The following is a 27,915-nucleotide window of genomic DNA, read 5'->3' on the forward strand; positions in this document are numbered from 1 at the left end:
CTGGCCTCGCCCCCTTCACTCTGTCCTTGAGGTGTTGGGGGGTGGGAGGATGAGCTCCTGGACTCTCCTTGGCCTGCTGGCCATGGCCCCTGCACAGACCCATCTCCTTACTGGGCTCTTCCCAGGATCTCTGTCTTGAGATAGCAGGAAGAGACCCCGCGAAGTGCCCTAATCCAGCCCACCCTCCCTTTGGCAGGTCAGGAGCCAGGGAGTGACATGCTAAGTCACACAGCTCACAGGAGGGGGCTTGAACCCGAGGGATCAGTTCTGCAGACCCACTGAGTATAAGATCTTTTACTACGAGGGATTTGCAAAGTGCCAAGCACAGTGCCTGGCACACAGTAGGCATGTTTAAAGGCTAGCGGTTATGATGACTATGAATTGTGATGTACCCTTTTGACAGCATTTTTGTCTCTCCCTCTGCCTCTCTGTGTCTTTGTCTCTGTCTCTGTCTCTTTGTGTCTCTGTCCGTCTGCCCCCTGCCATTGACCCGTCCACGTCCCTGGCCGAGCGGACCAGGATGCTGGCTAGTTTAACATCAGCCTCATTTGGTAGGAAAAGAGGTGTTTGGTCTTCCTTCATGAACTGTTGAGAAAGAAGGCGGGACCGCAGTACAGAGTATTTGAAGATGGTTTTACCCGTAGGAAATGACTTATTAGTGCTACTAAAAACGCGCAAGCCCTCCTCCTCACGTTGGACACTGAGGAGGCCTTTGAGATCCACAGCGGCAGATCCAGGAGGGGGAGGGAGGCCTGAGCAGGCCGGAGAGTGCGTCCGGATTAGGCTGCCGTTCCTTCCTTGTGAGGGGAGCTTGGCTTTTGGCCCATGGACCTGTCCTCAGCTCAGCCCTCCCCCAGCCCTTTGTACCTTAGCTCTAGGGTCCGCCATAGTTACTTATCTGTTTATCTCTATTAGCCCAGCCCCCTGGAAGGCAGAGATTTGGGTCTCAGCGAAGTTCGGTAGTTACCTCAAACAACATTTGCTTGGTTAGCCGTGTGGATGCCACAAGGCCTGCCCCACGGGATGACATTGGGAAACAGTAATTGGAGTCTATTTTGGGGGACGAGGGGACTTGTGAGCTGTGATTGGATTGGTGTGGGGAGCACCTGATGGGGGGGGTTCTCTGAGGCAGATACTGCGTAATCCAAACATGGCTTCCTCCAAAGTTAGGTGACTTGTCCAGGGACGCGTGGCCTAAGCCTTCCCATCCTCTGTTCCCTCACACAGCAAGGCCTCAGAGGACATCCGGAGGCTGCCTAAAGGATCTGAACTCAGTTTGAATCCCACTGGCACACTTGATGCCTGAGTGACCATGGTGAGAACGTGAGTGGACAAACATTTTGTTGTGGTGGTGGTTATTGTAGGCAGTGGGGTTAAGTGACTTGCCCAGGGTCACACAGCTAGTAAGTGCTATGTGTCTGAGGTCGGATTTGAACTCAGGTCCTCCTGAATCCAGGGCCGGTGCTCTGTCCACTGCGCCAGCTAGCTGCCCCCATGGACGAGTATTTTTTAAATGCCTACTGTGTGCCAGGCACTGTGCTAAGCCGTGGAGATAAAGAAAGGCGAAAACACCATGCCCGCTCTCCTGGAGCTCACAGTCTGATGGATGGTAATAGCCGGCATTTAATGGGAAAGTCGCCTAAGCTCTGTGCCTCAGTGTCCCCATCTGTCAGGTGGGGGTGGGCGTGTTCGGACCTCCTGGCCGGCCCCTGGAGCCGTTTGCTGTCCTCAGGTTACTGTACTGTCAGCAGTGGGGGCAGCTGTCCCCATCTAGCGAGGCCCAGGGAGCCCTCAGGGCTAATCTCTAACCTGGGCCTGCTCCCTGGGGATGAGTATGGGTGCAGGGGAATCAGTCATCCTTGTAATCCAGTGGTGGAAGATTAACGGGCTGGCCCCTGCAGTATGCTGGCTCTCTACGTGTCCCCTTCAGCAGGAAAACTGGCCTCTGATCAGGACTTCTGGGACCTTGTGAGTTCTTCATGAGAGGGCAGGCTTTCCTAGGGAAGTTGGCCTCCACACGCTGGGAGTGCTTACCCTTCCTCACCGCCCAGCTTATCTGCCATCGAAAACACACGGAGGGCCTGGCAGCCTGGCAGCCGGCTATAATCTGACCTGAGTGGAGCCAGGCAAACACAGCTATCTGCCATCTCGCATGCCTGGGGAGCAGGGCTGGGCCCGCTCAAGGAAATGCCCAGGGCTGGGAGCAGACTGACCCATGTTTGTGTGTGTGTCCATGGGCTTGGGGGGTGCTGACAAAGGAGAAACCCCTCCTCTGCCCTGGGCCCAGGCCCCACTACCTGAGGCCCGATTAGCCGCTGCAGCCCATCCCTAACAGCCCGGCACCATTGAAAGAGGCCTGGACTTCTGCACAGGGCTTGGCTTCAAATCCTGGTTCTCCCACTTGGGGGCCCTGCTCAGGGCACTTTCTCCCTCCGAATTTCAGCCGCCCGAGCTGTTAGCTTCTGTGACATTTGAACCTCTTCCTCCCTCTCCTTTTTCTTTTCTTCTTCTCTCCCTCTTCCTCCAGAAAGGCCTGGGGCTGGGCCAGGACAGGACTGGATATTGAGGCTCCCAGAGAGCTCTTCCTCGGTGATGTGGGGTGGGGACGTGGGGTGGATCATGAAGAAGCTGGCCCGTGGTTCTTAGAATGTTTGGGGTCCAAAGAGTGTGTGACTTGGGGCTCTGCTGAGTTTCTTCTCTGGGCAGAGCTCCAGGCTGGGGGTGGCCTGAAGGTGGTGGTCACTGACTGACCCTGACCTTTGACCCTCAGGAACATTCCCAGCCCTCCTGAGAGCCAAGCCCACTGCAGGTATCATTCCCCCCATTTCACAGAGGAGAACACAGAGGCTCAGACTTGCCGAGGATTGGACAGGGTTGCACAGGGTTGCACAGTGAGTCAACATCAGAACCAGGATGTGCGTCCTGGAAGGCCTGGGGTCAGACCCACCCCCACCCCCCTCCACTTGTGCGTGAGTCTGTGGACAAGTCCATTAATTTCTCAGGCTTTAGAGAAGACACAGCCTTTCCCCTCATCGAGCTTATGGTCTAATCGGCAGGAGTTAGAACTGGGGGGCCTTTAAAGCCAGGCCAGCCTTCAGAGAAGGAGTTGGGGCCCAGAGATGTGCCTGGGAGGTGGCGGGGCTGGGATTTGTACCTGGGTCCTCTGCCCTCCAATCAGGGGCTCTTCCCTCCCACAGAACCGGAGGAGGAAGTACCAACATTGTAGAGCTTCGGGGCTCCCAGATTTGGGTGTACAAACGTCTCCCCTTCTGGGGAGGCTGAGCAGTCTGGCCCTTGATCAGCCTGCCAAGGGGCCACTTTCATACAGGCCAATTTGGTAGGACTGGCCTGTGGTGGCCTAGAAGGGGTCCACCCCCTGCCCATCCCCACACCGTGAAGAGGCCTCCAGAAGTACCAGCGTGGAGGCAGATCTAGACACAGATAGCCACAGGGTCAGGGGCTGAGGCCCTCAGTAAAGAGGTCACCCCCGCGCAGCTCAGTGAGCTCCAGGGGGAGGTACCCTGGGGAAACCAGGGAGGGCTTATGGGAGCAGCAGAGAAGCTTTTGGATACGAGACGCCTCCTATCCTGCCCAGCAAAGCAAGCCAACGTTGAAGGCCGTTTTATATTTTTTAAATTGTTACTGATGTTTTTGGGGGTGCACCACCTCTTTCCCAGTGTATGCGTCCCTTCTCTGTCTCACTCCCACAGCCATTCGTTATAACAAAGAATAAAGAGGCAGGAAAAACCCCGTTTGAGCAGAACGTAGCAGCCTGTCCAGAAGCCTGAGGTGACATGCAGCGTTTCTGGCCCCTGTGTCCCCCAAGACGGGGGCTCAGAGGCGGAGGCCTTGTCCTGTCTCTCCCCTGGGGCCGGGCATGGCTAGTGTAATTTCACATCTCCCAGTCGGTGGGGCTTCTTTCTGCTTCCTTTGTGGCAGTCACTGTGACCATTGTTTTCCCTGCATCAGTTCACCGAGGTCCTCCCAGGCTTCTCCGTTCCTTCACTCCTGTGGTTTCTTACTAGGCCGCAGCACTCCGAAGCCTCCCATCCCATCCCATCTAACTCTAACCTTACCTTCATCTCCTTGCATCTCATCCCACCCCACCTCACCTTATCCCCACCCATCCTACGTACCCCATTCCAGCCCACCCCGTACCATAGGATTCTACCCTCAGACTGTCTCATCTCATGCCATGTTCTCACCTATCCCATTCATCCCGTAGCATCCTAGCTATTGGACCTGTCCTTTCCCAAACCCATTCCATCCTACTGCAGCCCAGCCCATCTCATCCCATCCAACCCTACCCCCCCTAGTTTGGCAGGAAGTCTGGAGCAGCTGCCCCGTCCTGGGGTTCTGTAACAGTAGCAGACAGAGGGGTGCCTGAGTTCGCCTTTGCCTGCTGGTGGGCTCCTTCCCGGAGGGAAGCATTTCCCCTAAAGGCCAAAGGTCTCCAGTTGTATGCTGTTGTTCTTCTCTGCCTTTTTGTCTTCCCATTCTGTAGTCCAGAACTCTCTGTAATTATGGTTTGTGATCCTGCTTTCTTGGAATCAACTGGCTTTTATGGAATTGAAGGAAACTTGAGTTTTGGCTCATGCCTGGAAGCTGGTGTAAGGGTGTGGCCTCCTGTCCCCCCCTTTCCTACCCTGCCTCCCCCCTCCCCCACTCACTCCCATCGCCAGTCACACACGCAGACCTCCTAGATCAGAACGTGGCTCCCCTCCCTCGTATTCTCCTGCTGCTCAGGAGAAGCAAGTCCCATGAGCCCTTCAGGACAGGCTCAGCCTTTCCTTGAGTTTGCCCCAGATGGAAATTTCTTGGGAGGTTAAATCGGAGGCCCTGAGATGGACAGATTAGACACTGAGACAGATGGACGCTTCCTTTTCCAGCCGTCCCCCTGGCCACAAGCCCCCGCCTCCAGGGCCTTGCCTTACAGCAGAGCGGGGCTAGGATTTTCCCTGTTGCGGCTTGGCTGACCCAAACACGAACTTTCAAAGGAAACAAGAGCCCTCACCAAGGAAGGTGCCCTCTTTCTTTCCTGGGCCCAACCAAAGGTGACTTCAGAACTAGAACACAAAAAGGGTCATCCACTGGGAAACAGGATAAACACTCATCCGATGAGTCTGGCTGCACTTTCCTTCACAGAAATCTCTTTGAAAGGATTAAAACCCCCGACAACTTCCCTTTCTCTTTTTTTTTCCCCTTTCTCTTTCTGCTCTGTTCACACAGAGTTTATTGTAATGTGTCCTGTCCTGCACGTAATGAATCACTGCAGAGTCGAGGGCTCCCGGGAAGACCCTCAGGCCTCCTCTCATTTGACCCCTTCGTTTTACAGAGGGGGGAAACTGAGACCCAGAGAATTGCCTCTGGTCACGCATCCCGTTCATTTCAGAATCAGTGTTCGGCAGTGGCTCGTTCCTGACCCACACCCCATACACTCTACCATGACTTAGCTCTTTGTCTTTCTGTAAAGGTGGATGGGAGGTAGAGAGCTGGCCGTGGGGCAGGATAACCTGGGTTTGAGGGCCCCCCCCCGGCCCAGAGGTACAGCTTGTGTGACCCTGGGTGAGTCCCTTTGCCACTGTCTTGGACTCTGGAGTTGCCTAGGTAGAGGCAGCGTCCTTACCTGGAAGCTCCCTCTACGGTGAAAACACAGTCCTGGACCCAAGCCCATCCCCCTCCCTGACTTAAAAAGATGCAAATAAAGATCATTTTTTCACAGTGCAAGCGGCCTCCTTTCATTCACCATCTTCACACACATGCAGAGCTCTGGGCAGTACACATGTGCATGTGCAGATGCATGTGCGTGTGTGCATGTGTGTGAAGAGTGGGCACGTCTGCAAAAACGTACATGTAAGCAGACGAGCTCGACTGCTTCCCCCAGGAAAGCTGACCGACTTCCTTGCTCCTTCTTTCCAGGTTCCAGGAGCTTTTTTTTTTTTTTAAATCGCAGCGTGGCCTGAAGCAGCAAAGCAAACCCAGCCAGTCTCTCTTCCCCTGCTGCACACTCTCAAGGCCATGTGTGTGTCTTTTAGGGTTTTTTTAAAAAATATACCTCATGCGCCTTTTAAGTATTGTATAAATGCTAGCTGTTGTTTTTAATAACAACAATAATAATATTGCTGCGAGGGGCAGTGGAGTGTGTTGGATAGAGAGCTATCCTTAGAGCCAGGAAGGGCCTGGGTTCGAGTCCTGACTGGGCCTAAGCAAGCCCCCTCAGGTCTCGGTGCCCACAGGCAGCTCCCCAGGCCCCTGATTTGCCAACCTGCATTGGTGGAGGTCATCTCCTCACCTGGACCCAGTGAACTCACAAGGTTCAGTCCCCATCCCCAATGCCTATTGTTAAGGGAAAAGTGTCGATTTTAAAAAGCAGATGCAAGGAAGTGCCTGGAAGAGGTGTCCCCAGAATGGGGGGGGCTCCCCATCACTCTTTGGAAGCCTACAGGGATCCCAGGATCATAGCATTTAGAGGGAGAAGCCTCTGGGGGCGTCATCTGCACCCGGAGCCTCATTTTACAGACAAAGAAACCGAGGCCCAGAGAGGGTAAGAGATCCAGTCAAGGAGCACTTACTCATTACCTACTGTGCGCCCACCTACTGTGTGTCATCTGTGGAGATCTAAAGAAAGGCCCCAGATCAGAGCAGCAGAGGCCCTGCCCTCCGGGAGCGCCCACTCTAATGGAGGAGACAACATGCAAATACAGGATATGTATGGGATCAAGTGGAAATAAGCCTCAAGGCTGTGACTGCAAGGCTGAGGGACGCTCTTGTTCCCTGTATTTTCCATCCAACGCTGCCCCCACCACCCCCATGTCATCTGCCTTCCCCAGTACCCATCTACCTCATGGGATATGTGTTACCTACTTCACTCATTCATTCAGCAAACATGTGAAGGCCCTCCCAGGACACGAGTGTCCTCCTGGGCACTGGGGCAGACAGTGCCCCAAAGGCCAGCCCTCCTCACCCTCCTGGAGCACACAGTCCAGTAGGCCCAAACCCAGATAGATCTGTCCCTGGAAACTGCCGCCCAAGGCCATGCGATGTCCAAGTGGAGGGCTGGGCCATTCTTGGTGATTCTCAGCCTGAAAACCCTCTTAGCTTCCGTGGTTGGAGTGGGTGAGTAGAAGGGCCCTCAAGGAGAGCAAACATGCCCCTAACTTTTCCCATACCTCTCTGTTCTCCTTCATTGATTCCTGCAGAGGAGTGAGAGTCCATCACATTTCCCATGCCTTTGTGTGGCCATCCTCCAGTCAGTGGGCGTCTGTCCAACTTTAGTTCAGGTCTTTGCTTCCATGAAAAGTCTGCTCTGAATGTTGGGGGAGTGTGGGGGGGCCCTTTCTTCTTCTCTTTGACTGCCTGGGGGCTGCTGAGCCTCAGCGAGGGGTGAGATCTCCCACCTCTGACACCTCCCAGCTAGTAGGTCAGGCCTGGAAGCCAGGTCTGCTGTCTCATTACCTGGCCCAAGGACCAGCCCTGGTTCTGCCACCAGCCATGCGGTCTTGAGCAGGTCATGTCTGCATCTCTGGGACTCAATTCCTTCATCTACAGAGCAGACATAACAGTGAAGTACCTGCCCTTCCTGCCTGATAATGGTACTGAAAGGCTCTGCCTGTAGAGGCTGTCTGGGTGTCAGCGCCGCCATCGACCAGGTCAGACCCTGCTCCTGGTGCTTCTTGGCGAGCTGTGTGGCAACGGGCAGATCCCATCGCTTGGCTGGGGTCGGTCCGCTCGCTAAGACTCGCCTGCCGGGCTCTCAGGGGGCTGTCTTCTGCCACCCCCCACCCCCGGATGGAATGCTGGGATCTGGGTGACTCACGGAAGGAGTCCTGGCATGGGGCTGGGGGCAACCATGTGTATGTCACGTCTTCCGTTTGCTTGGCTCTCTGCACGTGGGTGCCAGGGCCTCTGCCTACCTGGGGATGAGCCCCGAGGGGCCCCCTTCCTAACGGCAAGCAGGGATGGAGTGGGTGCTTGAGGGGGTTTCTGTAGGAAAGTTAAACAGTGAGCTTCAGTTCGGCTTCTGTTTATAGGAATGAGCCCATAGGAAAGGCATGTCAAGTATCGCTCCAGGAGCCTGCCTGTCCTTTGATCCTTCTCTCTGTGTTTCTGATGCTGATAAAACCTTCCAAGATTAGCCCAGTAGAGTGCCCACAAGAACAGCTTAATAAATATTTGTTCTGCTGAATTTGTCTAATTTGTAGCGGAGTGGAAAGAATGGCTCATGGGGTGAAGTTTGTCAGAGGCTAGCGACAATCAGCAGTGATGGGGCGGTGTAACCCAGTGGCCAGAGCATAGCACTTGGCATCAGGAAGACCCACGTTGGAGGGGACCACCGTGATGGGTTCCTTGCTGGAGAAGGTCCAGGTTCCTGCACTCGTGGAGGAATGAGGGCAGCGAGTCTTCCACGTTTCTCATGATGTGGGTCTCAGCGGTGGAGACCCCTTCTCTCCTCATTGTGTCCTTCATTGCCGCAGCCAGCCGCTCTCTCCTCTGTGGTCGGTCTGCAGGGAGGGGAGTGTTTCTCTCATTGGCTCTCTGCGCTTCCTTCACCCCTCCTGCACTGCCTTCCGTTGAAGGCGGCTCGGCCTGCCTCTGTTTCTGTGAACCTGTGCGGCTTCTCACCAGTCTCTTTGGCCTTTTTCCTTGGATGGCATTGCCCCTGCCCACCCTGCGGTCTTGCTGCTTGGCTAACAGGCCCACATGTTTTGGCAAGGTCCTCATTTCAGTTTTCTTTCTTTTTCCTCTGACAGATGCATGCTCTGGGGTGAAGATCTGTGTGTGCTGGTCAGCGCCAAGCGGAAGTTGGGATGAGGTGTGCAGCCTAACTTCCTGTCTGTCCTGCATGCCTGGGACTGCAGCTGTAACACTAGTGGGGAAAGGAAAGAACCGGCTGCTTCAGGGTGTCCCTGTTATCTGAGCATGGAGCCCCAAGGCCTGGGACAGAAGGGGGAGGGCAGAGCGAGCACACAATGCCAGTAAGGCACTTTCAACTCTCTCCTTCCTTGGTGGGGTGGGGGTGGGAAGACCTGGGTTGCTGGGGTGCCAGACATGGGCTACCAGGATGGGTTCGTAGATGGCTCTTCCCATTCTTGAGATGGTTGAGCAGATGGAGAACAGTGCCACTAACGTATGTGGTGTAGTTAAGCTAAATATAGGGTCTCACGGTTGATGCTTTTGGAAAGGAAGGAGAATTGGAACACGTGTGCTTTTTTCTGCTGAAAATAGAACAAATTGTAAGCTGCTTCCTCCATAGTCTCAGAAGCATAAGAATATGGACCTTGTAAGCTGCTTGCATTCGTATTTTTTTGTCATTGTGGTTAGACAGTCACCAGTTTCATTCATAGGTGCTGCACAGGCTTGTATGGCTTCATGTTGGAATAGCTTGTTGCTGTTTGGAAGAGCAAACAAATCTGATTCCTGATCAAAGGTGGAGTAGAATGGTGAAGAGTTTTCCATGAGCCTTGGCTGGATTTCCCAGTACAGCTTCAGGGAGGAATCCTCGAATGTGAGGGCTGGAAATGTTCTTCCACGTCAGAGGGGGATGCAGGGGGTGGAAAGGGGCAGAGAGAGTGGGAGTGGGTCATGGTAGATGCTCAGGATACGATTGGCAACCTGAGAGACAAGTAGATGTAATGACAGACTTTTCTTGGAATGCTGCAAAACACATTTCATCTCTCTTTCCTCTTCTTGTGGTTTGTCCCTTTTGCTTCAGCATGGCTCCACTTTCTGCAGCCAAGGGCATCAGTGACTTGCCCTTTTGGGCTTTTGGATCTGCTCTGGAATTGGAATACCCCTGGGATGTCTTTGGGTTCTGAAATAGCCTAAGGTTTTCCAGACCTTGAAGTTTCCTTGTAGATATTCTTTGGCCTGTGGGTTGTCTGGGAGTTATCTCAGATGAAGATTGCCCTTGACCTGCGGGAGCTTGGAATTGACTTCTTCCCTTCTCTGGGCCTCTGTTTACCCATCTGTAAAATGGGGGCTGGGCCTAGATGGCCTCTCAGTCCCTTTCAACTCTATGTGGGATTCCATGACATTAGAATCCTAGAGCCTCTCCTGAAAGGCTTCTTCCCTCCACCTTTTTTTTTCTTTCTAGAATTGATTTTCAATAGATCCTAGAGGCCTACATCCCTTGTTGCCCACCCCATTAAAATGGGAACCATAGGCACCAAAGAGAGCTATCTTTCTAAAAGGAGGAGTGGTGTGGATTAGGTCTGAAAGCCAGAGATACTGGAGGCCCTCTGGGCACTGGGTGGAGGGACGCATTTTCTGGGTGCAATGACTCTTCACGGGGAGAGGGGATGCGTTTTGGGGTCTGCCTTAGTACTTAGATGGCTCCCACAGGTGGGATCTCAGAGCCTTGATGGAGTCTGACTAGCCTTCTGTAAGCAGAAGCAGTCATGGTGAGTCAGATGGTCAGAGTGGCTGAGGATTTAGGCTGGCAACATCTTAGACCCTTTGGGGAAAACATCAGCTTGACTGTACCATGTCCTGTTTGTTGGATTGGATTTTTCGGGAATTTTTGCCTAATTATTTACTCAAAAGCTTGGAAATAATTCTACCCTGGAATAAAAGTTGACATTAGAAAAAATAGTGGAGCGTGTTTCCTTAACAGATCTCCTTTCTACCTCCCTGAGAAGATGGAGGATAGCCCGTGGGAGCTCCCGTGGTACCTTTCCTGATTCCTCAGGGCTTCCTTAGCCACCTCTTTCTGCTTCCCACGTGCTCTTGACCCCAGTTCTTCCCACTTCTTCAAATACTTTGCTCCTGAACTATCCTCGGGCCTTCAGGCCGCTCTCTCCCTTGCCACCGGCTCCTTTGTGTCTGGCCGCAGATGTGCTTACATCTCCCCAGTTGGGAAAAAAGAGACCTCCCTTAGGACATGTGGTCCTTCTAAGCGTGTGCCCTCTACTCCCCACCCCTTCACTGTCAGATTCTTGAACAAGCTGGCTCTACCTGCTGCCGCCATTTTTCTACTCCCCACTGCCTCCTCGGTCCTTCCAGCCATCCAATATAGCATCTCTCTACGTGATTCTGCTGAGTTGGCCCTTCCTCGTGGCCAGAGCCTGCCGTGTTCTTTTGAGGCGTCCTCCGCTTTCGCCTCTGTAGCATTAGACGCTGCTTGCATTCCCTTCCCGTGCCTAGCCTCTCTCTCTTTGGGTCCAGCAGGGAAGCGCTCCTGATTCTCCCCTTACCTGTCAAGCACTCAGACTCTTATATTGGCTACTGGTCCTTTTCTCGGTCCTCAGTGAGATGTTACGGATGTCCCCTAAGGGTCTGGCCTTGGCCCACTTTTCTCTTCCCCCTGGTCACACCCATGGCTTCAACTGCTCCCTCCATCAGGGGCCGCTCAGATCTCCAGCTGTAGTCTTGAGTGTCAGGCCTGCGTTTACCAGGTTTTTGTTTTTAAATTAAATTTTATTGAGATCTTTTGGCTTTTACATCACCTGGATTTTCCCTTGTATCTCACTTTTTTCCTCTCCCTGAGAGCCAGCCCATATAATCTCCCAGACAGCTAGCCTTTATAACAAAGAATTTTTTAAAAATTATTTTTATTTCATTAAATTACAATTATGTGTAAAAATTTTTAACAATCATTTAAAAACTTTTTTGAATTCCATATTCTTTCACTCCTGCCCTTTCTCTTCTCCTTGAGGAGACAGATTATTTTTTATTTTTTTAAATTAATTTATTGTGGACAAATAATTTTTTAAAAGAAAAAATTCAGCAAAAAACTGACCAACACATTGAAAAAATCGGAGATTATGTGCAGTTTTCCACACCAAAGGAGATGGGGGAGATGCCTTCCTATCTCTCTTCTATTTTTTTTTTCTGGCTAGGCAATGGTTTTAAGTGACCTGCCCAGGGTCACACAGCTAGTAAGTGTCCAGTATATCTCTTTTTTCTGACAGTGTCTTTCAACAGTCCTTCAGCTTGAGGTATCTAACGTTTGTGCTGTAGTTATGCCAAATATGGGGCCTCATATTCTGTGCTTTTAAAATATTTCCTTTCTCCCATCTCACCTTGATGTTATGGACTACATACTGGACTTTGAGTTGCAGGAGAATTGGAACAAGTGAAAATGGAAGAAATTACCCTTCATCCGTGGTCTGAAGCGGCGTAAGAAGATGGTCCCTCTGAGCTGATTGCAGACACACTGTTTTTAAATTGTAGTTAGAAGTCAACGACTTCATTCATAGGTTCAACCAAGTGTGTTCTCAGTAATTTCGCAACCTTTACCTGTTGCAGACAGCCCCACTTGTGACTGTCCCTCTCTCCGTTTTCTTTGTAGCAGTCATTGGGTACGTTGTTTTCCTGGCTTGCCTCTCTTTCCTTGCTTCAGTTCAGGTATATCTTTCCATGCTTCTGCTGCGTTCTTCCTTTTCGTCATTTCTTACAGCACAGCAGTTTCCCGTTGCGTTCATGCCCTTACTTTGTTTAGCCCTTCCCCAGTCACTGGGCATCTGCTTTGTTTCCAGTTCTTTGGTATAACAACACAGATGGCTAGAAATGTTTCGCTCCATTTTCACCACCTTCTTTTTAAAGACTTGATGGATGTGTTTAGTTTCAGCCCAGCTGCCTGAGGGCACTGAGGGGCAGTGGAGACCCTTCTGTTGCTCTGAGCCCCCCTGAAGGGTCATGTCTTCGAGCTGTCGGGATGGCAGCAGTACAGATCCTGGGATGTGACATGATTGCCTCTCAGGGTTGGCTTGGTTTAGATCGCCATGGGCTGCGGACTACTTGCTCTCCTGCCACCTCTTATTGCTTACGGCTCTGTGTCATTCCATTTCATTCCTGTGCCATCCTTTAATGCCAGCCCTCCTCCAACTGTTGGGTGCACCATACCTTCACCTCTTTGTTCTGACCACGTGTTCTCAAGTTTCCTGTGTGTGAAGCTCTACCAGTTCAAGATTTCCCATACGCTTTCCCTCCTGACATCCTGGTTTCCATGGGTGGCACCGCCGTTCACCCGGTCTCTCACTTGTGAAACCGTGGGGTGACCCTTGACCCTTCCATCTCATAGGCTTTTCTTCTCCAATCAGCTTTCAGGCCCTTTCGGTGTGATGCCACTTACATCCATACCTTCTGGTCTTCCTAGGGTTATTGTCACCCTTCAGGGCCTTACCTCCTGGACCATTGCAGGGGCCTCCACCCAGGACATCCATTTCCCCTTCTTTCCCTCTCCACTTCATCCCTCATCCTTCCACTGGATGTAGTCTCCATATACTTAAAGGTGGTCATGTGTCTTCTGTTCGGGAATACTCAGTGCTGCCCCACTGCCTGTTAAGTAAAGTTCCACCTATTCATTTCCTGGCATCCAGGGCCCTTCACCATCTGCTGAACACAGTAGTCTCAGGACCTGAGTTCGAATCCCAGTTCTGCCATGTCCTACTTGTGTGACCAGGGGCAAATCACTTTACCTTTAGGCTGAGTTTCCTCCTCAGTGAAATGAAAGGGCTGGGCTGGGCGCAGTGGCCTCTCCCCACGCCTAGATCTGTGAGCCTGTGGCCCTGCCCAGGCTTCACAGTGTTCTCTCATTAGACCCCTCTACAATTCAGTCACACAGGCTGATTCTTGGGCCCTTGGACATGTTCTGTGATTTCCTGCCTCTGTGTCTTTCTCTATGCTTTTCCTCCTGCCTGGAACGCTTGCCTTTTTCTGCCTTGCCTGTCACGTTCCTGCCTGTCTTTTAACATCCAGTTCAAATGCTGCGTCCTCCATGAAACACGTTCTGATCTCCCACAGGTAACAGTCAACTGCCCCAGAGCTCCCTGAGCATCCTATTTTGTTTTCCTAATGCACACGCGTGTGATTTTCTGTTCCATAATTCTCTTTGTGTCTTTCTCCTCTGCTAGACTGTGTACTCCATGAAGGGAAGGATTATGTCCCATTTAGACTTGTTTCCCTGCCCCTTGCATTGAAGTGCTCTGCACGCAGAAAGTACCTAATAAATGTTCGGTGGCTTGACTTGACATACGTGGACTGAGTGAATAGCTCATCTTTATCTTCAGTGGGTCTTGTGAATGGGTGTTCATGGAATTTTTGCAGAAGGAAGTTGGGGATCTCCCCAAGGTTCTCTCCTGAGCCCTTTTGCTTTTTCCCTGGAATCTCAAGCTCAGCGAAGAACCGTAGGCTGAAGGACTTGATTCGGGTGTGACACCTAGTCACACCCCTCTGTATTAAACTTGTATCTTGTTCTGGTCCTCCTGACCCTTCTCCCCCACCTCGTTACCCCGTTAATGTAGTCAGTTTATAAGTAGCCAATGTAAAGTAACAATATTGGGAGCTAAGATTGCAGAAGGGAACCTAGAAATCACTTACACACGGTCCCATAGATTAAGGGACCGTAATGGGTACTCACAAACTGTTCCTTAAATTAACAGCCGCATCCTGAGAGTGCATGCTAAATCAGGGAAGTCAGCTAGCCTTACTGTAAGGGCCCTCAGACCTGTTCACTGCCCAAGGACCGTAAGGGCAGGTAAGCTCCAGACATCCACGCTAGGACCATAGAACACTGAATGGTGCTGATGAGGAAATGAGGTGGATATGTTAATGGGCTGACCTAAGGGGCTATGCGTAAGAATTAGTCTGCCCTCTACCAAAACCCTAGAAAATGAAAGCCTAGACTCTGCCACCCCCACCTCCCCCCAGCTCTTCTCCATCCGCTACAGTCCATCGTCCCTGAGTGTTCCCCACGCTAGTTCATGGTTATGTGACTCTCTGCCCCTTCTCTTCCCTGCCTGCCTCCCTCTACCACTCTGTCCCTATCGTTAAGCCCTCCAGCTCTTCCCCTGCCCTTGTCCCTACTCTTTGTGCCTTATTAAAGTGTGGTTGAAGCCTCACTCCCTGCTTGCCACTGTTGTGGTTTTTCCTGGTGAGTATCTGAAGAACCAGGTGCCCTGACCCGGAGGGACTTCCTTGTGGGCCCATTTCTTTATTCCATCAATTAATTAGCAATTCACCTTCATTTTACAAGTGAGGAAACTGAGGCACAGGGGAGGGGAAATGACTTGCCCAAGGACACACATATCAGAAGTGGGCCAGGTCTTACACAGAATTTATGATATTGCCTATAAACCTCATTTGCCTTCAATTTTTCTGATTTCTGTTGAAGGCACTGCCACTCTGCCAATCATTAGGTTCACAATTCCGGAATCATCTTTCAGTCTTTCCTTTCCCTCAGTGCCAGCAAGACAGTTGGCCCTGATTCAGCTACTTGTGTGACCGTAGGTCCATGTGTCCCTTCCCCCCTCTAGACCTCAGTTTCCCCATTTTTCACAGAGGGAGTTGGCCTAGAGCCTTGCTGAGGCCCTTTCCTTGGTCTGAGTCTCCCGCTGAGAAGGAGAGTGTTTTGTAGGAGGAGGGTCCCAGCGCTGTCCCTGAAGAGGGGGCAGGGCTCCTGGCCCCTGGGGTGCTAGTAGTTCATTGGGACTGGCTTCTTTCTCCCTCATCTGACATGTTTCCTCTTCTCTGCCGTGAACAGATGTGACTTAAGTTTCACACACTCCAATGCTCAGTGTTCTGTCCAATGGCGTTAGGCAGCAGTCCATCCTTGCCTGCCTGTCCTATGTGATCAGGGGCACGTGGAGCCTGCTCAGTGATCTGATTGTTTAGATTTTCAGTGTGAGCGTTTACTCTTCAGAAGCGCAAACGCTACGTATTAGGGGGAGTTAGGTGGTGCAGTACTGGGCTTGGAATCCGAAAGACTCCTCTTCCTGAGCCCAAATCTGGCCTCAGACGCTGACTAGCTGTGTGACCCTGGGCGAGTCACGTCACCCTGTTTGCCTCAGTTTCCTCATCTGTCAAATGAGCTGGAGAAGGAAATGGCAGACCACTCCAGTGTCTTTGCCAAGAAAACCTCAAATGGGGCCATGAAGGGAAAACATGACGGAAACAACTGAACAGCAGATAGTAGGGGCTTTATTTGTTGTTTTGTTGATTATTTAGACTTACGGGATGAGGGAAATGTTAATAAGGTAGATGAACCTTCCAAGTATGTCTTCGGCACGTTTTTTCCCTCAGAGAGCTGGGTGTTAAAACGTTGACCAGCCTACCCACTGCACTTGACTCTTGTCCATGGCCCCCATAAATTTGCAGCGGCGGATCCACCCAGGATGCTGGTGGCCTTCGGGCTGTCGCTCTGAGAAATTGGAATCAGCCCAGAGCTGCCAGGTGTCCTGGGCCTCTTCAGGCTGGGTTCCCCTGGGCTTTTAGTCTCCCAGAGATGACTCTCCTTGCTTCAGTAGTCAGGAATCTGAGTCTTAGAATGGGGTAGCCATTTGCTGCCTGAGCTAGGAATAGAAATGTTGAGTTTTACTTCCTTGGCCACAAAGTGTGGGCTCATCTAAGACTCATAGAATCATAGGCTTTAGGGCTGCAAGCCCATCACAAAGAGGTAATTCAGTCCAACACCTTCTTTTTACAGAAGGGGAAACTGAGGCACAGAGAAGGGGAGGGACTTGGCCAGGAGATGGCAGATTATCTAGTCCGGATGATTCCCTGTGACCGTAAAGAGTGTCCATAGATCTGTTTTAGGTCCCCTGCTGGGGGGAGTGATGGGGTAGGGGGAAGGGGATGCCTTTGGCCTCCTTGCTTTTAGCATGACTGCCTTCAAATCTGAGCTTTTAGCTCTGGAACCTGCTGTTAGCAGGTGGTCACCCTTGCCTAATTTGACACACTCCAAAAACAGATGTGTTTGTATGTTAGAAATAGGATTTTGAGGTCGTTGTGGACAGATTGGCAGGAGGGAGGGTGTCTTCCCCCTCTACAACCTCATAGCGCCCCTCCAGTTAACAGAGCACCAGCCCTTGCTGTCCTGCTCTTGGTCCCAAGTCTTCCGGAACATTCTGTCCTCTCCCATGGCTAGACCAGATTTCGCTTGTGATGGTTCTAAGCTCCTCCCCCACCCCTTCTCATCCTTTCCTTCTGCCCTCTTCTGTCCTCATCCTAGCCTGACCTCCCAGTTCCTGGTTGAAGGCACCACGGGGATGCGGAGATGGCCGACGGTGGCTGAGATGTTAGCTCTTGTGTGCCTTGGCACGGCATGCTGGGAGAATGCCCGGAGATGTTCAGAGCATCCTCAGCCGGGCTGCTCAGCCTCTGGCATCTTTGCTCCCCGGTGCCTTTATCAGCCTGAGAGGGAGACAGACAGAGAGAAAAGCGCCCTTGGTGAGATTGCTTCAGTGAGTGGGATTTCCCAGAGGAGTCCGGGGGAGGCTGGGAGTGGCCATTTTTACTGATCATCTGTTTTGGTTTGCCTTGCTGTTTTTGGCCTGCTTTCTGGGGCCAGCATGGACTTGGACCCATCTCGTTTCTGTTCTGCCTCCCCTCCTAGGGGGGCTGCAGAGGCATGGGGTGGGCCCAGGCAACATCCCTCCCTGCCCCACCTCGCTGTGCCCATCAGAGAATGCAAATCACAACCTGGTTGGAGGAGCCTCTGGGTCTGGGTTCGAGCTGACGCTGTGACTTCAGACTAGTCACATCATCTCTAGCCTCTGTTTCTGTCTGGTGAAAAGGAGGGCATTGAACCAGATGGCGTCCGATGCCCCATCTCTAAACAGACGGCACTCTGAGTAGAGAATGATGGCCAGCGCTCTGACCAGATTGGGAGCTGAACAAATACGTCCCTGCTCTAGGCTCTGTCTCTCTGAGTGCTTTTCTGTTGTCTCAGAAAGAGCCCGCTGAGGCCACCCTGACACCCTCACGCACACACAAGCGCACTCACATACAATGAGCTGGCGAAGGAGGTGGCAAACCCCTCCAGTATCTTTGCCGAGAAAACCCCAAATGGGGTCACAGGGAGTCAGACACAACTGAAATGACAGAACCACCCCCCACCCCCAGTCAGGGAGCAGTTCTTGAGCCCCTTCTTTCTGGGGCCCCTGTGCTCGGGCCTGGGGTACCAGGTGGGGAGAGCCCGCTGCCCGCTGTTGCTGGCGATGAGCGTTTGTCTCCAAGCTCACGTGGCTTGTCCCCTGTCTGACGTCGGCACCATTCACAACCAGCCCGGCGCTCCGAGGCTGCCTCACTTGGGCAGGCCCAGGGCCATCTCTGTCCCATGGAGGACCCTTCCTTGGGAGCAGTTGAAAGCTTCATTGACGCGTCAGCTTAAGTACAGAAGGGTGTGTCTCAAGGTTTTCACGAGGTTCTGGAGGCTTGATGGCCAGAGCCCAGTGCTGCCTGGGCATGGGAGAGGGATGGGTCCTTCAGGAAGATAGCGCCAGTCATTACCGTTTCCCAGGCAGACCTCCAACACCCAGGAGGCAAAGGGGTGTGTTGCTCAGTGGGGGAGTGTGCCTGAGGGCCGTGGAGGTCCTATTTCTCAGTCCACAGGCCCCGTTATCTGGCTTTCCTCTTCTCTCCACGATCTCTGAGCCACGGGGCCTGCTTCCATGTCACAGAGAGCAGCAAGTAAGATGGTCTTTGTTAGTTAGTACAGGGTAGGGCCCAGGGGAAGGGGGGCCGTGCGTAGCCACAGCCACTGTCGCAGGCTCGGCCAAAGTCGCTTGTTCTAATTGCTAGTGTATTGTGATGGTACCTTCTGCAGCAACGTAGGACAGCCAGAACATGTGGGAGCGCATCCTAGCTCCGGCTGGCCGGGTGGTGTGGCGGTTAGAGTGTGGGACCTGGAGTCAGGAAAGCCTGGCTTCCCATCTTGCCTCGGACGTGTATGTGAACTCGGGCAAATGACTTAACCTCCCCTTCCCTCATTTGTAAAATGGAGACAGTCATACACAGCACCTGCTTCTCAGGAGGCAGAGAACGTGTAAAGTGTTGTGTAAGCCTTAAAGAGCTACAAATGCTATGATAACATGATAATATGGATTTAATTAATATATTTACTACAATAGATATAATAGACTTAACATACAATTATATAATAAATATAATAGTAATGATAAATGATACCAATGTAATATGTCAGAGTATTAATTATTAACATAAGTATTAATACAATATACTATTAATTATAATATAATGTTAATTATAATATTATTATTATCCTAAGGCTAATCACTTCATGTGTGTCATCTCCTTTGTTCCTTGCAACAACCCTGGGATATAGGTGCTCTCCCTGTTTTATAATTGAGGAAGCTGAGGCAGACAAAAGTTTAAGTGACCAGGTTGAGAACACTAAGGCCGCGGAATCCCACGTTTTTGTGACTTTTCCAACTCTCTGGGTAGTTTATGTTCAGTATTGGAACAAAGTGAGACACTCCTAGGTCATTCAGCAGCTCCCAGGAGGTTTATGTTTCCACGGCAGGAGAAAGGCGTTCAAACGGGGTGAGCATCGAGGACATCCCTGTGGGCTCAGCTGAGCGTGCCTCCCCTGGCTATGAGTTGCCTTTTGTGGTCTGATGACCAAGCCTCGGACTGAGCTCCAGGATCTCCTCCTGGTTGTTTTCTAGTCAGTCAACCAGGAAGTTATAGCCACAGCCAAATCTCTGGGCAAATTTGCCTTGAATAAATCAAATCTGCCCAGCAGTTTCGATGCCTTTTAAGGACATTTGGCACCAGTGAAGCCAGTGGAACCCTCTTGATATGTAGTCAGATCTCCCATGCTGCTCCTGCTGTATTGCTGTGTAAGGAACGTGGCGTTTGGAAGTGAGCAGATCATGTTGACGTCCATTTTAGGAATAAAGTGACTCATTATCTCTGAAAGATAATAATAAAGAAATATTAGGAGAGAGCTTCAGTGTGCATGACTAGGCTGAGTCACTGTAAAGAAGGCAGTGCCACCTAGATTAATTTTTAGGCCGAATGCAACATTAATCAAAATACTAATGCCAGGTTATAAAAGTGGACAAAATGGGAAGGTCAGGGAAGGGAACAAGAAAGCGTTTATTAAGTGCCTACTGTGTGCCAGGCATAGCACTTTCCATGTACTTTGCAAATATTAGCTCATTTGATAATAAATAAAAACGATTTATATGTAGAGAAACATAGTCAAGAATTTCAAGGATGATTATAAAAAAGAATAAGGAGAAAGGGAGACTGAAATTTTACAGTAAAGCAGTAATTATTAAAACTATTTGATGCTCAAAACCAGCAATTATTAATTAATAATTAATTGTTATATATTAATTATAAGTAATTATTAATAATTAATTTGATACAAAAAAGCAGTAATTATTAAAACAACCCTTGATCACCAATTGATTGGCCAGTGTGGTAACCTGTGAGTTTAGAGCCACGAAGCCACACCCAAAGATACTGGTTTCAGCCAAGACGTGCTTCGGTGACCAGGGCAGAAGGGCAGATGGGCGTGATTTAAAGCAGGGACTCTTCACCGTTTTGTGTGTGGCCTGGACCTGTTGGCAGTCAGTCTGGTGAAGTCCATGGACCCCTTCTCAGAATCGTATTTTAAATGCATAAAATAAAATCCATGGTATTACAAAGGAAAGCAGTTATGTTGAGATACAGTTATCAGATTCCCAGCCTAATTCAGGTCGTTTTCCACTTAGAATCCACCATTTGAAATATGCTGACCAGTAACACGTCCCCTTTGCTTGCATTTTGGGGCCAAGTGAAAGCTTAGCCTCCCTCCTACTGCTTCAGGCCTTTCAAACAGCTCTCTGGTCTCCCTTTTTTCTTCTCCATTCTGAATATTCCTCGTTTCTTCACCCCAGTTCCTTCAAGGTTAACACTGTGTTCTCCAGTGGTTTAAGATGTATATAATAAATGTAAGCCTCCCGGGAGTTTTGTGCTCCTGCATCAAAGTTGCAGCCAGTGAAGCATCTTTTGTCTTCCCCAAGCATGGGCCAAGGGATTGGGATCTGGGGCCAGAAGGGGCTTGCTGGTCTAGGGCTTTTGCACCCAGTTCCACGTCAATGTCATCTGCCAGTGGTGTTTATTAAATCGGCCTTTCCCACATCTGCCCTTCTCCCTCTAGCCACGCTCAGTATTCCCAGAACAGGATGGTTGTGTATTTGTGTAGCCTGATGAGATTGGCAGAGCAGTCGTTAAATGCAATCGTCAGGGGCAGCGAGGTGGCACAGTGGATAGAGCACTTGCCCTGGAGACAGGAGGACCTGAGTTCAACTCGGGCCTCAGACACTTGACATTTACTAGCCGTGTGACCCTAGCCAAGTCACTTAACCCCGATTGCTTCACCCCCCTCCCCAAATGCAATCACCAGTCAGTAATTTCTTTTGCAAAATTGTAATAATGGACATGGCAGAGATAGATAGTGTTTGTCTTTTTTTTGGGGGTGGGGGCTTATAATATAGGTTTCCCTTCCTTTAAGTAGCAGGTATTTTATTAAGTACTGACTGAGTGTTCACTACTGTGCATGGTCAGGGAGATACAAGCTGAGTGAGACATTGTCCCTCTACCAGTACCTTCAGGGTCTGGTTGGGGAGACTAAGAGGAATGAAGCCTATGAAAAAGAGGATTGAACTTCACGGATCCAGAGATCTCTGCATTCATCCGTTCAGGTAGCCCTCTGTTACTCCCTCTTCATGTCAGAGTAAGCTCAGGGTCTTCCTGAGGCTGGTTAGCTAATAACATTCATGAGCCAGCTGCCCAGGCCTCCAGCCTTGTGGGGCCATTCCATCTCAGACTTGGCCAGGCTGGACCTTCCCCAGGAAACAGACCATCCATCCCCATCCCTCCCATCCTGCTAGAGTATGGACCTCACTGGTGCCCCCTTTGAATCACCAGGGTCACTTCCACATCAGGATATGAGTCATAGTAGACAACATTGACATGCTAACCCAGATGCTACCAGCTGCAGGGACAGTGGAAGGTCAGGGGGGAGAGAGAGAGAGAGAGGGAAGAATGATCTCATGAAGGAAGTGACGCTTGAGCTGGCCTCGTTAGAGTGACCACTGTTTATAGTGGTGCTTATCTCAGTGGGATGGAGGCAGGGATTGAGCTCAGGATGTTTGCAGCACAGTTTGGAGACCTAAGTAATGAGGGATCAGCTTGTACTTGGGAGGAGAAGGGGCAATCTGATGGGTCTGCTGAAAGATATGCCGTGATGCCACATTGTAGAAGGCATTACAGAAGCCTGGCCAAAGAGTTGAGAGTTGATGTGGTAGGAAGTTGAGTGATTGACACTTCTCTCTCTCTCTGTCTCTGTCTCTCTCTCTCTCTCTCTCTCTCTCTCACACACACACACACACGCACACACACACACACACACACACACACTTTTTAACACAATATATTCAGATTTCCCTTGACAGATGCATGTATTCAGATATGTCAAGAGGGGAGGAAAAGAAAAGAAACTCAGAAAAATTAAATTGGAAAATATTCCATGTGTCTGTAAGCTTTAATTGCACAGTATCCTTAATCACAGCCAAAAGGAACTGTATATGGACTTGATTACAGAGGAGCTACATGATTTCTGTTTCCACTGCCCTGTCTTTTCTTTTCATCTCTCTTTACCCCCCCCAAATGATTATTTATTTGTTTAACATTCATTTAAAATTTTTTTTTTGATTTCCAGATTTTCTCCCTCACCCACTGAGAAGGCAAGCGATATGATATCAATTGTACAAGTGAAATCATGCAAAACATATTTCTCTATTAGTTATGTTGCAAAAAAAGGGCAAAAAAATACAGTGAAAATTAGTTTGCATTCAGACCTCCTCAGTTCTCTGGAGGCAGATGGTCTTTTTCGTCATGAGTCCTTCAGAATTGTCGGGTTCATTGTCTTGATCAGAGCAGCTAAGTCTTTCACAGTTGACTGTTGTTACAATGTTGCTGTTACTGTCTACACTGTTCTTCTGGTTCTGCTTACCTCACTCTGCATCAGTTCATGGAAGTTTCTCCAGGTTTTTCTGAAATCGTTCTGCTTGACATTTCTTATATCACAACAGTATTCCATCACAACCGTACATCACAACTTGCTCAGCCATTCCCCAATTGATGGGCACCCCCTTGATTCCCAGTTCTTTACCACCCACCAATGACCTTTTTTAATGTGTTTGCCAGAAGTTTCTTTTTTCTTTTCTTTTTTTTAGGCAATTGGGGTTAAGTGACTTGCCCAGGGTCACACAGCTAGTAAGTATCAAGTGTTTGGTCTGAGGCCGAATTTGAACTCAGGTCCTCCTGACTTCAGGGCCGGTGCTCTATCCGCTGCGCCACCTGGCTGCCCCCATAAGTTTCTCCCTGTTAGTGTGTATAATGTTCTTAGCTTCCGCTTTCTTTACTCTGTATCACCTAAAATAAAATGCCATGTTCATTCAGATTCTCCATGTTTAGTGCTTCTTGTAGCCTTGCCATGTTCTATTCCATTCCCACAGCATCACTCGTTCAGCCATTCACTCCTAATAGTTTGGGCCCCTGATTTATTTGAAGTTTTACTGTTTTCAAAAGTGATGCCAGCTGTGTCTTGGCACTTTTTTTTTCTTGTTAAAAGCCTTGATGATCCCATTCATTGAGTCAAAGGGTATTCAAGTAAGCAGATTTTTGTAACTATGTTGTTATTCCACATAGTTTTCTGGAAAACTTAAACCAGTACTCACCTCCACTGACGTGAGCCTTTTTTCTTTAAGCACAGCTGTACCAGCATCATCAGATTTACCAGTTTTTTGGGTGTCAACAAATTATATAGAATCTCAAGATTCTCTTAATTTGAATTCCTCTCATTAGAGATTCTAAGAAAACATTTTATGTAGATAATTCCTATTCCTTTCTTTCCTATTGATAAAATTTTTAACCGAGCTGATAAACATAAAACACTCAAATATAGTTCCTGAAAATCATTAAGCAAAAAGCCCCCAAGAGTGTTTCTAACCAACAGCGTTTGTGACCAATAAGCTTTTGTAATTTGTTGTTTAAAAAATAAAACACGCCTGGTCACTTGTGCTGACGCTTTGCACAGTTGCCCCTTTGTTGACCATTGTATGAGGCTTGGCGGTGTCTTGACTGGGTCAGCCGTGGCCAGTCTGGGCACGGTTCTTCGCCTGGTTTCGCTCTCCCCAGGTCTTCCTGAGGGTTCTTGGAATTCTTGGTGTTTGCTTTCCTCGGCTGCCTTTACTCTTTGGAGAGCTGCCCACACTTATCATTCTGGCCCCTTATCTCTGAAGAAACAACAAAGGCCCCTTGCCCTGATGCATTGGAGTCAGGTTCTCAAACACTGGCAGACTTCTATGGTGTGTCTTTGATACACAGACTCTTGCCCCACAGTTGGTTTCTTATTCTGAGGGCACTGTTTTTTGTAGTCCAAAAAAAAGTTTGACCCTTTTTCATATATTCACATTCACTGGTTTTGTCTCAGAATCTCTGGTGAGTCACTCCCTGCTGGCCGTGAGTTCATCCTCTGTCTCTTGTTGGGAGAGATATTACTTCCTTGTCCTGGACTTTTTTTGAAGTTTGAATTTTTATTGATAGAATTTAATGTGAGAGGTATAGTTTCTAAATCTATCCCTTTTCCTTCATCTCAGGAGACATTCCTTTTGTCAAAAAACAAACAAAGCCCCAAGCCCTGCCCCTCAGTGGAGTCCACAATACACTGTACCCACAGCCCCCCACCTCTGCCTTCTCTCTCCTTTTCTCTGGGGCCCAGGCTATCATCGGAGTCACAGCCTCCAGTCTCATTTTGTCTTGTTCTGTCCTGTTCTGTGGTGGATGTTCCTGTGTGAGCTGTTTTCCTGGTTGTACTCTTTGGATCAAATCTGAGGGGATGTGTACACGAGTGTGGGTGTGTGCACAAATCTGAGGCGGGGGTGGTGTGTATGGTGAGCCGAGGCTGTGAGGTTCGGCTGCTGAGCTTGTGGGGGACCAGGAGAACAGCCGACGTGGTCAGCTGTGCTGACCGTTTCCTTTCTTCCATTTTAAGGGCCTGAAGGACACTCCCTGTAATGTTTGTCTGGGTTCTTGCATGATGTCCTAAGGGAGCCTGTTTTGGAGTGAGAAAGAAGGGTTCTTTTTCATTCAGTCAGTCAGGAAGCATTTAAGAGGTGAGCCAGGCACTGGGCTGAGCCCTGAGCATACAGAGAAAGACAAAAGCCCAGCCTCTGCCCTCCAGGAGCACACAACACCCACCATCTCTTGAGGAAGAAGCTGCATACACACAAGATCCACCCGGATGGGGGGCCCAGAGCTGAGAAAGCCTGGGGGGTAGGGGTGGGGTCAGGTGGGATTGGAGCTGAGGCTTGATGGAAATCAGGGAGGCTGCAAGGTGGAGGCAGGAGGGGAGTATTCTAGAGGCAGTGGAAAGGCTGAGAAGGGGTACAGAGTGTGTGAGGCAGTTTTGCTGGAGTGCAGAGTGTGTGGAAGAGGGAGGATGGTGGTACCCTCAGCAGTTACAGGGAACTTAGGGAGAGGGGAGGTTTGGGCAGAAAGAGCAGGAGTTCAGTTTGGGGCATGTTTTAGTTTGAGATGCCAGTGGGTCCTTGGGTTCAAGATGTCCAAGAGACAGTTGGTGATGAGAGACTGCAGGTCAGGAGAGACTTTACATCTGGATGAATAGATCTGGGAGTCATCTGTTAGAGATGATAATTGGATCCATGGGGTCGATGAGATCATAAGCGAAATAGTATAGAGGGAGAAGGGAAGAGGGCCCAGGGCAGAGTCTGACACCCACACGAGTGAGTGTGGTCTGGATGAAGAAATATCCAAGGAACTGAGAAGGAGCCGTTAGAGAGAGAGAGAGAGAGAGAGAGAACCAGGAGAGAGGAATAGGATGAAAACCTAGAGGGAAGACAGTGTCAAGAAGAGGGGGACTGACAGTGGCAGAGGGCTGGAAAGAGGTCAACAAGGATTAAAGGAAAAACTTGCAAGAAAAAGGATGAGAATTGAGAAAAAGCCGCTAGATTTAGTAATTAAGAGATAATTGGTAACTTCCGAGGGAGCAGCTGGAGCTGGATGCTGAGATCAGAAGCCAGATTGTAGAGAATTAAACGTGAGAAGAAGGGAGGTGGAGATCCTTACCATAGCCTGCTTGCTATTCAAAGTGTTTGGCCATGAAAGAGAGAAGAGATATGGGACAGGAGCCTGCAGGGATGGTCAGATCAAGTCAGGGCTTTTTTGAGAGTTGGGAAGACAGGATGCACGTTTGCAGGCAGCAGGGAAGGAGCCGATAGATGGGGAGTGAAGAGAGACCAGAGGGAGAGTGGGGCCCATCTGCCGACAAGACAGGATGGAAGGGATTGAATATAGGTGTGTTGAGGTTTGCTTTGATCAGAGGAGGGCCACATCTTCCAGTGAGACTGGGCTGGAGCAAGGGATAGTGGGAGATAGTGGCATCTCGGTGATGTGAGATGTGGAGGAGGAGGAGGAAGGGCAAAGAGAGAGCTCTTGCTGAGTGGCTTTTATTTTTGTGTGTGCAGTATGAGACAGGGCACCTCCCAAGTGAGGTGAGGGGGAGGCTTGGGGCCAGATGAGGACATTTGGAGCAGCTGTTGCTGAGAGGGGGCTGTGGGATCCAGGAGGGAGGAGTAGCTGCCTTATTGCCCTGAGGGCCCCAGGGGGAATACAGAACAGAAATCGGTGGCGCTCCGTCAGCCCAGTGTAGGATTTCCTTCAGCTCTGATCAGCAGCAGGTTGGGGTACGGCCAGGTATGTTTGGTTAACAAGCAGAGGGTCAAGGGATTGGAGAGTAGCAGACAGTGGAGAGATGACCTGGCTTGCCAAGGGGTGAATATACAGAAGGGAAGAGAGTCCAGCCAGCTCAAGAGTGATGGCTGGGGAAAGAACTGAGGGGTGGTCCTCAGTGGACCTGGTGAGGAAGAGAATGGAGTTAGGGGTTAGAAGGTGCAGGGGAAGATGTAACAATACAAGACTGTGATTGGGTAAAGGGATTTGGGAATTGGTGAAGAGGGAAGGGGAAGCCTTGTGGGTGATGGCAAGGGCATGACCTGTCGCTGAGGTCCAGTGGAGGAGTAGGTCATGGGGACTGGGTAGATGAGGGAAATTAGGGTGTTTGAGGGAGTGTCACGAGGTGTCCTGTAGTCTCCCAATAATGAAAGCAGGATTTAGGGAGGAGAGAGCGACTTTGAGCCAGACAGTGAACTCACTTCAGATGGAAGGCCAGCTTCCTAGCAAGGCTGTAAACAGTGGCCAGTCCAGAGTCTGGCTTGCATGTTGAATTTGGGATGGTGTGACTCTCAGAGGAAGGGACGTTGCTGAGTGATGGTGGGAGAGGGAGAATGGGCTGGAGAATGGCTCCAGAGAAGCTTCTAATGATTGCTCTTTATAGATGAGAGAGCTGAGGTCCACAGAGGTTAAGGGATTTGGGGGTGGGGGGCAGCTACATGGCACAGCGGATAGAGCGCTGGGTCTGCAATCAGGGAGACTCTTCTCAAGTTCAAATCTGGCCTCAGATACTTCCTAGTTGTGTCACCCTGGACAAGTCACTTCACCCTGTTCACCTCAGTTTCCTCATCTGTCAAATGAGCTGGAGAAGGAAGTGGCAGACCACTGCAGTATCTCTGCCAGGAAAGCTCCAAAGGGGGTGACAAAGAGTCAGACATGGCTAAGCAGCTGAACAACACCAAGTGATGTTCCCTGAGGTAGCACCTGCCGTGGCTGGAATTTGAAGTGAGTCGGCATGTCCACTGACCCCAGTCTGAAAGGGCCCTCGGGGGCCACGTTGTCCAGGCCCTGGGCGTGGTCGGCGTGTCCACTGACCCCAGTCTGAAAGGGCCCTCGGGGGCCACGCTGTCCAGGCCCTGAGCCTGGTCGGCGTGTCCGTACTGGAGGCGAGATTTCTGGTCAAGGTCTCAAGCTCAGCTGTTGACTAGACGAGAGGTCACCAAGATGGCAGAGACTGAAGACTGTGCAGAGAAAGGCTTGGGTGAAGGAGCTCTGGGCACGGTTACCCTGGATGGAGGAGAATTAGGGAGCACACGAGCACGTGTCACGGAGAAAGCTGCTACTTCGGGCCCTTCCTGCTGCACGGAGCCTTTCTGAGTGTCCTGCACTCCCCCTCCCAGTCCTAACGTCGCACAAAGTCACACACAG

At 50.4% G+C, this 27,915-nt stretch overlaps 1 protein-coding gene across 9 annotated transcripts in view; it reads left to right on the forward strand.

Moving 5' to 3' along the window:
* The window catches only part of RBPMS (RNA binding protein, mRNA processing factor), a 143,089-nt gene that overhangs the window by 25,040 nt on the left and 90,134 nt on the right, over window positions 1-27,915 (forward strand). For 6 of the 9 annotated variants that reach the window (XR_002328534.2, XR_002328535.2, XM_021008229.2 and 3 more), the window contains exon 1: window positions 16,979-17,180. The exons of 2 other annotated variants lie outside the window; for them this stretch is intronic. Coding sequence is in view for 5 of the 7 variants with exons in the window: in XM_021008229.2 (XP_020863888.1) it covers window positions 16,986-17,180 (195 nt within the window). In the remaining 2 variants the exon portion in view is untranslated. Of the gene's footprint in view, window positions 1-8,883; window positions 8,976-16,978; window positions 17,181-27,915 lie in introns of those variants that run through there. One more of the 9 variants, XM_021008233.2, reaches the window with a different exon arrangement.

Source organism: Phascolarctos cinereus, unplaced genomic scaffold (assembly GCF_003287225.1).
Source record: "Phascolarctos cinereus isolate Bilbo 61053 unplaced genomic scaffold, phaCin_HiC Scaffold_9;HRSCAF=440, whole genome shotgun sequence".
In the NCBI taxonomy this organism is placed as follows: domain Eukaryota; kingdom Metazoa; phylum Chordata; class Mammalia; order Diprotodontia; family Phascolarctidae; genus Phascolarctos; species Phascolarctos cinereus.